Source organism: Podarcis liolepis (genome assembly GCF_965112155.1).
Source record: "Podarcis liolepis genome assembly, chromosome: 6".
NCBI lineage: Eukaryota > Metazoa > Chordata > Lepidosauria > Squamata > Lacertidae > Podarcis > Podarcis liolepis.
In genome coordinates this window covers 60,847,079-60,860,492 of record NC_139559.1, presented here as the reverse complement: position 1 = coordinate 60,860,492, position 13,414 = coordinate 60,847,079, and the positions used below count along the sequence as shown (strand labels likewise).

Below are 13,414 nucleotides of genomic sequence, written 5' to 3'. Positions count from 1 at the left end.
ATTGGAAGAGTCATTACCTACTCCACATTGGCTGTTGCAAGAGAGAACCTTTTATGTTGCCCTGAGTTCCTTAGACAAAAGGCAGGGAACAAATGGATTACAGTGGTACCTCAGGTTACAGACGCTTCAGGTTACAGACTCCACTAACCCAGAAACAGTACCTAGGGTTAAGAACTTTGCTTCAGGATGAGAACAGAAATTGCGCGGTGGCGGTGTGGCAGCAGCAAGAGGCCCCATTAACAAAAGTGGTACCTCAGGTTAAGAACAGTTTCAGGTTAAGAACGGACCTTCAGAACGAATTAAGTTCTTAACCCGAGGTACCACTGTACAAACAAAGCCACCTGAAGTCTCTGGGTGATATTCAATTAAATTGTTGCTCTTGCGCAAGGATTAGCACTAGTGCAATGGAATTTCCTCCCCCTGCACAACCCCCATGCAATTCCCAAATCTGCTCCAGAGGCTTGGGGGAAACCCCAGAACAGATTTAGGGAACATGTTGTAGGGAGGGGGGAAGAATGTGCAAGGAGAAATACTTGCAGTGACAAAACAGTTTGCTTAGTGCTACACTGAATACAACCTATCAAAATTACCCAAAGTAAGGACTGGTTTGCATAAAGACTTCTGTGGTAGCTGCTGTGTACAGTGAATTCCAGCAGCTCCTGCTTACATGCAGAGTTAACTGCATGAAGGCAGACCAAATAAAATACAGCTAAAAAATAGCACACTGATCCTCCAATGGTGTTCCATGAGATATGTGCAATGATCGTCAGTGCATAGCCCCTCTCAAGGTAGCATGCCCTCCAACATGCCACATAGGGAAATAGGGACACACATCTTTCAGGGCTCACAGCCCCCCCCCCCAAACAGGTGTATTTTGGGGCTGCGCCCTTGCGGAAGCCAAAACAAACATCTCAGTAGATAATCAAAAGCCAGAATGGCTCCTGAAATTCCAGGATGTCCCGCTCAAAGCAGGACAGTTGACAAGCATGAGTTAGACCCAAGGTATAAGACTCTGAGCAGTAACCATATAGAGGCCTTGGAGGAGGATATATCTGGATATATCATATATATCTGGGGCAGGAAAACTGGATCCAGCCAGTAAGCTGCATCCTTAATTCCCTCATTGGCCAACTTTGTTTTTGCTGTTGCTTCTTCAAAAGCAAGTTACATGGAATAAACAAGGGCAAGGTCTATCCTGAAGTAGTAGATCTCTTCACCACTCTTACTGAAAGATTGTTTTATGGAAGATGACTTTGTAGGAACAGTTTCAATCAGACACAGATCTACAAAAATGTCTATCCTGCTGCCTGTCACGAAAACAAACAAGCAAACAAGAAGCCCTCACACTGAAGACAACAGATCTGAAATACAAATTACAGGGAATTCCAACGAAGCCTACTCTTCTCCAAAAGTTTGGAATGAGAGAGGGGGGGAGAGGCAGACCCCAAAACCCACAAGGTGAACAGAAGCCAGCCCCTCTAGATAAGAATATAAGAATATGATTTACCACCATGACAGTGATACAACCCTAAATTGCATAAATGTATTCAAGTTGTTAAACTGAAGGGTGTTTTAGGAGTAGTGGAAGGCAGCGTTTGGAAAATAAAACATGGGTATTTATTGATCTGCAGTGGCGAGTACAGCAATGAATTTCATACGCTTCTATACATCTGGCATTAATCAAGACTTCTGTTGTAGAAAATGTCAGTAAAGATCCAGAGAAAGAAACTACACAAAGAAGAAGAAAAATAACTGCAGGGAGAATTGGCAAAAATCATTGCCTAGTCCTAACATTTTTTCTTTCTTTCCTTTCTTCACTTGGTGGCCTAAAATCCAGTTTCGATTTGTGGGGTTGAAATAACCTTTTCAAATTTTCTTCATCCACCCTCTTCTCAAACCAAAGACCTTCTAACTGAAAGAAGTATATATACTAAAGTAAAAAAGGATATCCAAGGAGACACGCTGTACTTTAAAGCAACTCCTCAGGAACAGGAGCCTAATCCTTGCCAAGATTGGCAATCCCACTTGGCCCAACTACAGATGCTTTCGGAAATCATATTTAACTGGTGTCAAAGCAGCAACAATAGAATTATTGGTGTTCCTGTGGCAGATGTTCAAATGCTATTTTAATCTGGTAATCATTTGGACTGGTTTGCTATGGGAGAGATTGTTAACCATGTACATTTGCCGAATGAAATCCCCAAATTCATTCATTCAGAGGACCAACGTATTTGATTTTCACCAAAAAATGTGTGGTTTAAAACTGCTGTTCATGTTACCAATAGTCCCAAGTACAACACAAGTGAAGTATTAAGTAGTGGCATGATAGTGTTGGATTATTGCCATAACTTATTCTGCAGAGCTTGCCTACGTGTGAGTGTTTATATATAGCAAGCAGTAGCTGCATGGAACACCAGCAAATCAAAGTGATATCTGTCAGTCTTTGAGATTGACATGAGATTTGCAAGCCACCTCCCACTTCCCTTTTAAGATCAGAGCAAAACCGTCTGTCAGTTATGTTTCATTACAATGATGTCACATGACTGACAGGTGGGGAGCCTTGCCACGTGTCAGATTTGGTGTGCACGTCAGATGTTGGTAAGGATCTGACCCAAGGAGCCAAAATGGTTCCCCAACCCTGTCTTATATATCTATCTGTTGGGGGAGAAATCCCACCAAGCTCACTGGGGCTTATTTCCATGTAAAGATGCATAAAGTCTGCAATCTTAGAAAGGGAGGGGGGCAAGTGAAAGCATGAACTGAGCAAACGTAAGAGACAGAGGATGGTCAGATGCAAAACTAGGCAGGTGGCTTCTGCAACTTTAATTGTTGTATAGAAGTGGGAACCTGGTTTTCTTTTCAACCTGAGAAAGTGAGGTATTCATGGGCTATACAGAGCAATTCTCTGCAGGACTATTCAGAAGTAGGTTCAATTGAGTTCCTTGGGGCTTACTCTTATGTAAGCATGTATAAGCAACTCCCCACTTATGTGGGTGTTACGTTCCGGTGCGTGATGCGCATAAGTGGGGAACACCCTCTTAACACCCTTTAAATGACCTCTGCCACTCCCTCTCCAAAATACTGCTCTCCAAAATAATAATAATACTGTACAAAAAATATCCACAACTGGAATTGAAACTCTGGGGCCGGCAGGAGTGCTGCTGCTGCTGCGCTACCAGGTGGGGAGGCTGAGGGGCCTGAAGAAAAAGCCCTGCTGTGCCTCCAGACTCTTCTCTGCCCTCACTGAAGTCCTCTTCAGGCTATCTCTTCAGCCTCTCTCCAGCTCTCTCATTCCATTTCCAGGTATGGATTAAACTATTTAATTATTTAATTATATACACAATCGTGCACAAGTGAAGAGATGCCTGTATAGGACCGCAGCCTGTACATAGTTTCTTGGGGAAGTTACTTCTCTCCAAATCCTACCACTCTGCCAAACGTGGAATGGGTTTGTGGAACCATTTTGTTCCAGCTTTGATAGGTTCTGCCTATCATTTGGTGACATGCCCTCTGCCCCACCAGGCCCAATGGGCACCTGGATGTTGCCGCCCTCTCCACAGAGGGCATGTAATGATTAAAACAGCCGTCACATATTTGCTAGATTGTTTCTGAAAGGTGGAAGAAAAAGTACCTGGGGTATTTGCCAGGATAGGCATGACTAAACCAAGCTGGAACATGAGATTCATGAAGTGGATTTGATCCAACATTCACCGGCCACCCTGATCAAAAGCCAGTTTACTCAAGCTAAATCAGGGCTATTTTCATACCTCAAGAATAAAATCGCTTTCCACTCAATCCATTTCTTCTGTCTAGAATCAATTCCTGAATATCTTCCAGCCATCCTTTCAAACAGGCTTTTCTAAAACCACCTGCGCCTTTCCTCCATCCAAGCTGTGTGCTCCCTTCGGGCCAGAACTTCCTTTGGTGATATTCCATATCCTATCCTGGGCATTTTTCTGCCCCTCCCCCCTGCAGACCTGAAAAATCTCAGGCCAGCTGTCCTTGTAGAATTTTATACAAATCTAAAACCAGTGGATGAGATTTTTGACATTGCAAACCTAAAGCCAGCCGCGGACACTATAAAACCTGGAACGTTAACAAGGGAAAGAAGAACGCTTGTTTCAACTACTGATCCATTAGTTAGTAGCCAAACCTTGGCTCTGAGTTTTATATCCTTTTTGATATTATTCACTTGAGGAAGCCTAGGAAGAAAAAGATACTGCCCAAGTTACCAAATTAGTAGAACCAGCCTAAGATCCCAAGAACATTGCATCCCTGATGTGCATCTAGTAGCAACAAGTGCAGATAGACAGGACAGACTGACTGGGGGGGGGAATGGAAGCAACAAATCAACCACTGAAAAAGGATAAAGGTTAACACCATACTTTTAAAGCTCCATTACACAACTTTAAAAGTCCTGGAGAAACCTGGGAATTGTACTTTGTTAAGGGTGCTGGGATTGTGAAGCCAGGACCCTTAACTAATTAGAATTCCCAGGATTCTTTGGGGGAAGCCATGACTGTTAAAATGGTGGTTTTAAATGTATGGTGTGAACGAGACTGGCTTCCATGCTTTAATGGCACCTCTGCTCCTTATGCTAATAATTAGGTAAAGGTACCTGTGACAGTTAAGTCCAGTCGCGAACGACTCTGGGGTTGCGGCGCTCATCTCGTTTTACAAGCCAGGGGAGCTGGCGTTTGTCCGCTTCCGCTGACAGTTTTTCCAGGTCATGTGGTCAGCATGACTAAGCTGCTTCTGGCAAAGCCAAGGCAACGCAAGGAAATGCCGTTTACCTTCCCGCAGGAGCGGTACCTGTTTATCTACTTGCACTGCGTGCTTTTGAACTGCTAGGTTGGCAGGAGCTGGGTCTGAGCAACGGGAGCTCATCCCATCATGGGGATTCGAACCGCTGACCTTCCGACTGGCAAGCCCAAGCGGCGCAGTGGTTTAAACCACAGTGCCACCCGCATCCCAATTATATAAGGGCAAAGATGTTAGAGAACTGTGTGGTTAACAAAGAGATTTAAAGCTGGAACTTGGGCAGAGCAAGGGATAGAGGATCTTACCAAAGAGCATTAAAAAACATAAATCAGCCTATTAATAATTTTGCATGCAGAAAAGTTCCAGGTTCAATCCCCACCATCTTTAGTTTAGTCAGTGATAGAAACAAGCCCAGCAGTGTTTCAAGTATTATTGATTGGTGTTGTATTATGTTGAATGATTTGATAATATACCTGGCTTTACCATTAATCCTACAGCTAAATGCATTTTCCACAGAGCTTAGTTTTCCATACATTAAGGATAGTGCCTTTAACATATCTGATCGGACAGAAATTGAATAAAAACAAATGTGAAGCTGTTAAAATTGTAGACTAGGGAAAATCGTTAGAATTTTAGGCTGGAAACTAAGTGAAAACTTGCCAAACCATACACACAGTAAGAGCACTACATATCACATTTGTGCGGTCAAAGTATATTTATAAAAAAGCTCATTTATCTTTCCAGTTCTATAATCTTATTCTTGACCAGAGATTGAAACTCCACTCTGCATCATATCTGATTTCCAAACTTCTAATTTTTGAGGTTTGCTCATTAGAGACTTGTTTTCTTTCATAGACTCCATTTTGTGGAATGTATGGTAAATAATAGATTTTTACCAAGATTACTAATAAGCAAAACACTTGCATACTGTTGGCAAATAGCATCCATTTCTACAGCACCTTCTGTCCAAAGCCCTTTATGAACTTCATATGAAAAATAACTTTAAGTCTACAGATCAAGTAAAATGAAGTCATCTATGAATTCGCCAGCAACACTACATAAAAGTTAGTTAGGAGGTGAGCTACTCATCCAAACAGAATGGTGGAGAGAAAAAATAAGGGAGCCAGAGAATATTACTCAACCTAGAATTTGGCCAGAATATTAGATTTAACACCATCCCACATTTAATTACCAGGCATGGGGGAACCAGCAGATGTAGGTTTGTGCTGCATCTTGCAACACCACAAAAATCCTGAGTTATCAACTGGCCTATTGGTTCAGTAGATTAAATTAAAATTTATAGGTCACCTAACACAAATAATGCCTCCAAAGCAATTTATGTTATATAGACAAAAACATGCCAAAGAAACAACATAAAACTTTTAAAATACATCAGTCAACATAAATAAACAGTGAAGAAACCATCAGCTAAAAGCAAATCACAAGCTCGAAGATGTTAAAACTGTTCCCATTGAAAATACTACAATCCAGGCATAGGGCTACAGGCCTAATTAGGCACAGCATGGGCTCAAATTTAGCCTGCAAGGTCATTTTTCCAAAACCATTGCACCTCCCTCCCTAAGGGGGGGACAGAAGCTTCCCAGGCTTTTGGAAGGATGTGCCAGGGGAACATTTTGGGGACTAGTCTAGTCCTCCTACTCCTACACCGCAGACCACTGCTTCTGACATGCCCTGCACCCCCTTCCCTCCCTCACACTGCTTGGGCATTTCCTTTTCCTCCCACCCTGGCTCCTGCCTCACAGGTGGCACCAAACCTCATAAATCATTGGCCTCTTCTCCTGGGTCAGCCTCCTCCACCACCCTTGTCTTTGCCACCCATTCATCAGAGCCCTGCCAATCTCTGGCAAGGTATTTTCACCCACACAGAGGCAGAGTTGGGTCACCAGCCTAAGCAGGTAGAAAACATTCCATGGCATGGAGATCACCCATGCCTCCATGACAGCGATGAATCCAGAATTATGCCAAAGCAATCTTCTTTCCTCCTAGAGGTCATGAAGGACCCAGAGTACTGATATAGAAAGGGAGTTCTCTGAAAAAAATGATCCAATACAAAGGAGAGCACATACACCTCTCCTCCAACTACCCCTTATTTATCAGGAACATCCCCTGTTTTTTAATCCCTGCCCCTGGTACATCATTCTCCCTTAAGGGAGAATGTTTTGTTTCTTTTTTCTTTTTAAAACACAGTATGAAATGGTAGCATCCTTATCTCTAGAAGTGAAACCCTTTGAGTGGGTAGCTGGTTGCATCCCCAGCTGGGCGAACATGTCAGTAATGGCACATGCATGAAACCCTAAGGTACCATGCAGTACATAGCCTGCCACTTCACACACTGCTGATTCCAAGGTGTACAGTGGTACCTCGGGTTTACCTCAGGATGAGAACAGAAATTGTGCGGCGGCAGCAGGAGGCCCCATTAGCTAAAGTGGTACCTCAGGTTAAGGACGGTTTCAGGTTCAGAACAGACCTCCGGAACGAATTAAGTACATAACCAGAGGTACCACTGTATTTTGAATTGATAGTATCCTATATTTACCATTATTTCTTTTGCCAAAAGAACCACTATCGTGCTCTCGACTTTATCCCCACCCCAATAAATTTGCTAAGCAAATGAATAATGCCGGAGAGCAAAGAGCCTTCAGGAAAACAATCCTTGCCACAGGAATAGGCACATTGCAGGCAAGTCCTCATTTTCCCCTGTGTGAAGCTTTGGAGGTCATGCACATAACATGCTGGACAGCCAACTGTCCAGCAACTAAAATTACACCCTAAACCATAAGAACGTTTCAAATGTTTATGCAAAATGGGGGAAAAACAACTGCAGATTCTTTCTGACATCCCTATAAAACTAAAGCCTACAGGCAAATTATTCCCAAACCACCCATTTTGGGATTCCCTTCGCCTTCCAAAAGCTCATCTGGTATTGCTCACAGTTAAGAGCAGAATACTGGAAAAGGCAGACGAGTGAGGAACGGCTAAGAATTCCAGAAATACAGAAAGCCTCAGATATGGCCTTTGTTCTCCCAGTAATAAACCTCTGTCCTGCTTTGCAAAAGTGAGTTTTACTGTGTGTGATTTATTATGTAATTACAGCAAAGAGATATTAGAGCTCATTAATTATCTCACACAGTATAAAACTTTTAAATTAAGTTATCGGCCATACAAATGTCACAACGGATGCCATTTACTCACTTTAATATATAATGATATATTGCAAATGCTGCTGGAAAGAGCAGATATTTTTTCCAGTAAGCTTTAGAGGCAAAACATATGGTCCACCCTTTCCATTTGGGCAGTTTCTCTGTAGCCACCCTTCCTTCTGTCTAACTTTGTCTGATATGATGGCCCAGTTCACACAAACACCACAGCGTACAGACAAAACAGTCTTTGGCTGAGTGCATGTCTGTACTTGTGCGGAAAAGTCAGAACGAGCCAGCCAAGTTACAGCTTACAAGGAGTGCCCAAAAGACCAACGGCTACAGTGTAGCATAAATAAATTAAACATTTTATGTTTTGCCATGTTTTTATATTAAACAACCATAGCAATACTAAAACCACTAAAAATAAAAGCGCTGCTGAAAACAGAAGCAGAATATAATACTTCATAGCCCTTCAGACTTCAAATTCCTGACCAATCAGCAACATCAACTCAATATCTAAATGTTGCAATTGAGCTAGCTGGCATGGAAAACACGTTGAAATTGTGTGGGCAGCCCTGCTCCTAGCGGATATCAATCTGGTATCTGAAGGCAAATACATCTATCATAGGATCTCATTAGGTGGTCAAAGATTGCTTTTTAATAGAAAAATAGGTGTTGGTACTAACAATGAAGTTGTTACAGGAAGTGTCACACTTTTTAACAACAACAAAGAGGTGCCAGTACTGTGTACCCTCTTGAAAACATGGGCTATTCATAACAGAGCTGCTCCCTGAATTATCCCAAATCTGAATGCTCAGTACTTTAACCGCCATCTTGAATTGAGACTAGTAATCAGCTGAGTAGCTTGTAACATTAAACATGCTTAGAGCAGGTAATAACAGTCAAAAGCTATGCTGCTGAATTTCAAATGTGGCTCCACATAGAGCAATTACAACATCTAATCTGGAGGTAACATAAACATCTACAGCAAGGATATGGCTGCAAGGATACACCAGGAATAGTGTCTAACATTGAATAATTTCCACCCAGTAGTTTCATTTTGTTTTCACTGATTAGCCATTAGCCATGTTCCCCCATCCCCGCCCCAGCTATGCAGTCATGAGAATCACTGTGACTGCATTCATATAGCATCTCCTCCAATAGTCCCTAGAAGCTGGAAAAGAAACATTTTATTCAGAGCCCTGACTCAGGGAAATCCCTACCCTCCAATCATTCCAATTTCCAAGAAGCATCTATGGTCTACTGCTACCAAGACTTCCAGCTGATTGCAAAAACGGTAGTGCCTCAGCAGCGCCAAAGGGCCCTTGTGTGGAAGCAACCTTGGTTACAGACCAGGGGGAGGAAGAAAGAGAAGAGGTTAATAAAAAATACATTAAACAGCATTTGTAAGAATATGGCTGAGAAGGAGAGAGAAAAGCAGTGCCTGTAATTTTTTGAGAGAAGCTATTATGTGCATTATCCAATATATACACCCAAGGTGGTATCATAGGGTAGACTTAGAGAGCCTTTGCCTATTAGATGCCTTCTCTTGGACTACAACTCCCATCAGCCCCTGTTTTATAGTCCAGAACACTGTGTTGATGAAGGCTGGCTTACAGATTGATGGAAGTGGAGAAGCAAGTGCAAAATACTACAGAGGTCAGGTTAGCACGGGCTAGGTCAGAGATGGAAAACATGTGATCCTTCAAAATGTTGGACTCTCAGCTCCTACCAGTCCCAGCAACCATAGCTAGTGGTGAGTGATGATGGGAGCTATAGTCCAACAACAACTACAGGGCCACAGGTTAGCCATTCCTGGGCTAAGGCAATAATTTAGTTTTCCACGGGTCACTCCAGTCTGTTATAGAAGGGCCAATTCTAGTTGCATATATTAATTTGCCCCCCTCCCCCATGGCCTATCAAAAGAGTTACTGTGACTGAATATACCTCATTAATAGATATGCACCATAAAAAGCTTAGTAGCTCAGCAAGGACACACTGCACTTTATAAACCAATATCTTAAAATGATGGAAGATCTAAAATTAAATGGCTTACAGCCCATTTCAAATAATTCAAATTTAGCTGCATCCTATTCCTTGCCAATGTATTTGCATCGGTAAGTAAATAAAAACTGTTATTAAAGCCTCCATTAATTCTGATCATACAAAAATATAAAAGCAAGTCTGCATATTATTGCCCTCTGCAAAGGATAGTAGGTAGCTATACTGTAAACATTTGGGACCCCCTCCTAAACATAAAATATGTCAAGGGGGGAAAAAAAGTTTTCACAAGCACGTCTCAAGTATTTGTCTTGAATCCATCCCCAGTTTGTGTCTTATTTTGTAAAAGTATTATAGATTTCTATATCCTTTGACATATTTGTCTTATTAAACAAAAACATTTAGACAGCACTCATATATGCAATGTGTTACGGCAAAGAGTTACCGGTAACTACATTCCTTAGTTGGAGCCTTTAAAAATATCATATTGATGACATCAGCAGCATACACTATTTTCTATTCCTGGTAAACTTTGCTCAGACAAATTTTAGTTTCAACTATTTTCAAAATGCAACAACTTTCATTTTACGCTGACAAAATTGAGCTTTTATGGAGACTGTGCACAAGCTTTCTGTAATTACCAGAACATTCTTTGCTACAGATTTCTAAAAGGGAGTCTGTTTCGCCATGATGTTCAAACTTGATGTCGCCATTTCCAGTTCTGAAATTCTATTATTGTCCTCAGGATTTTCTCCTAAATAACACAAAGCTTTCCTTTGGCTTGTTATTCTTTCCATAAAAAAAATAACACAATATTCCTCGGAACAGGAAATAAATAATCCAGTTCAAAACTTTTGAGTTTGCTATTGAACTATGTAATAGTATTCATACAGCAGCAATAATAGCAATTTTTGAAGCTAATGTAATACCCTGCTTTGCAATGACCAAACAAAGTTACTTTGCACTGAGTCAAGCCATTGGCCTGTATAGCCCAGTGATATATATCATGATTTGCAACAGCTCTGCAAAGTTTCAAGTAAGGGGTTCTTTCTGAGGCCTGATGTCCCTAAACAATACTGGAAAAAAACTACTTGGATAAAGACATCCCAGTCTTTTAATTGTGAATAAAGCAATTTTTCAGATTGAGTTATAAATTGTGCGAAGTAATCCAGTCCGGCTCATTAACAGCGGAAGTGAACAACTGAGAGAGGGAGGAGAAAAGGAAGCAGGACTGCAGAGAAAAGTTGATGTTCATTTATAGCATCACCCATTTTTCCCCAGTGCTCAGCACAGCTGATCAGTGGGAGGGAATATTGTGGACCATGTAAGATTAGGCAGTAGGCAAGAGGCAGACCAAGAAGCACATACTGCACCCTTCTGAACTAGAAATAGAAGCCAAAGCATGCTTCTTAGAGATTATTATTGTTGTTTATTAAATCATGGCTTCTTCTTCTTCTGCTTCTTCTTCCTATTATTATTTCACCACACCAATCCATAACAATGGATAGTAGTTTTTATTAGCTATTTAAAAACAGCTCATGTATCTACACAGAAAGTTCTTGAGACTAAAAACAAAAACTGCAAAAGAACCAACTCAGCTCTTTGCTAAGATGCAAAGATCATGTCAACAAAACGTAAAGGGAATACTAAGGAACAACCGTAAATGCAATAAGGATCGAAGGCAATTAATCATCACGAATGCACAGCATACCTGGTAGTCCAAAATGCTGAATCCTAAGCCCATCTTAGTGTCTTTTACAAGTTCAATGACATTGACTTCGGAAGACCAAAGTTCTAGCTCCACCTCTTCCTCTTCTTCTTCCTCCCCTTGTTTCACCTGAGAAATAAGATATAAAGCTTTTTTCCCCCTGTTGATAAATTTATCCATCATATGGAAGCTGAAGAGGGTGCCTGGACTAGAATTTAAATCATTCTGTGAAACTAGATATTGGCTCAGTTCACTTGAGCTAAGGTCGCTAACCTTCAATGGTCGCATTAGATGCATAAAAGTAAAAGGGCACAGAGAGGAAAGCAAAAAATAAAATAAACCTGGTATGCAAACGAAGCTAAGAGTATGGCCTGTGATCTTGGAGGCTCCTGGGTCAACACTTAACTTTGCCAGGAACCCTGTAGGTGGCCACTGTATCTTGCATGCCATCTTTCTCTATAGGATTGTTGCAAGGATTACTATCTGTAAAGTGCTTTGAACGATCCAAAATTCATAGTTTTAAATAGTAAGGGCAAAAGCACAAAGGAACAAGGCCATAAAATATTCAGCCGCATGATCCCACAAGGCTTTCAGTGGAAAAACAAGGGCACTTCTAGTTGGAGATTCTGAAAGGCAATGCTATGACTCCATACACTGAAAATCTGAAAGAGGTCCCATTACCAAAAGTCTGTATACGTGAAGGTAGACTTAACATGTACAGTGGTACCTCGGGTTACATACGCTTCAGGTTACATACTCCGCTAACCCAGAAATAGTGCTTCAGGTTAAGAACTTTGCTTCAGGATGAGAACAGAAATCGTGCTCTGGGGGCACAGCAGCAGCAGGAGGCCCCATTAGCTAAAGTGGTGCTTCAGGTTAAGAACAGTTTCAGGTTAAATACGGACCTCCGGAACGAATTAAGTACTTAACCCGAGGTACCACTGTACAGGGTCAAAAAAGGAAGACCTCACCAAGGCTTGGTAAGCCAAAAAGCATAACAGTACCCATGCATGAATTAATTGTGCCTGTTTTGCTCCTCCCCACTCATACTGCATAGAAACAAACCACAATCCCTAGCTTAGTGCTACATTTGAGCTCGGGGTCGCTTTTGGCTTTGCTCCAGATAAACTGCGATCTGTAGCCAAGGTTTCGTTCTTAGCTTATTATCTGTGATTTATTAGAAGCGAAACAAACTACAATCCCTGACTTAGACGTAACACAATTATTATTATTATTAATTAAATTTATACACTGCCCTTCATCACAGCATTTCAGGGATGTTCGCATAATAAGAACAAGGTAAATAGAGTCAGAAAGCATATTCTGTGGTATTACTCAGAGACAAATAAATTTATACAATTTATACAATTTAAAACCATTGTTTTAAAAGATCTGAGTGGCCACTGATAAACTCGTAGAAGTATATTGGCACTGCACTGCCAGTTAAATGGAACATTTAACTTAATCACGAAGCTATCCAAAGCAGGACACTGGTACATCAAGAAGATACATCATTATGGAGCCATGGAGCCAGAAGCAAAAGTTTACTTTATTACAGAACACTGAAAGACAAGGTCTGTACTTCTGGAAAAAAATTTAAACTCAAACTGTATTCTTCCAGTTTGCATCAGGTCCTTTGTTCACAAGATGGAAGTAATCAGCTAATGGGGAAGCTGAGACTAGGTATAATTCAAAGCTTTTGCTCCCTTATTAAACTGAAGAATGATGAATGGGATGTACACCGTCAGCATGTCGGCCCATTGATTTACATACCTTGTATCAT

At 41.3% G+C, this 13,414-nt stretch overlaps 1 protein-coding gene across 29 annotated transcripts in view; it reads right to left on the bottom strand.

Moving 5' to 3' along the window:
• Positions 1–13,414, bottom strand: part of PATJ (PATJ crumbs cell polarity complex component) — a 154,779-nt gene that overhangs the window by 112,377 nt on the left and 28,988 nt on the right. For 21 of the 29 annotated variants that reach the window (XM_083510228.1, XM_083510248.1, XM_083510239.1 and 18 more), the window contains one exon: positions 11,635–11,760. The exons of the other annotated variants lie outside the window; for them this stretch is intronic. In XM_083510228.1, coding sequence (XP_083366354.1) covers positions 11,635–11,760 — 126 coding nt within the window. The remainder of the gene's footprint in view (positions 1–11,634; positions 11,761–13,414) is intronic. 29 annotated transcript variants of the gene reach the window in all.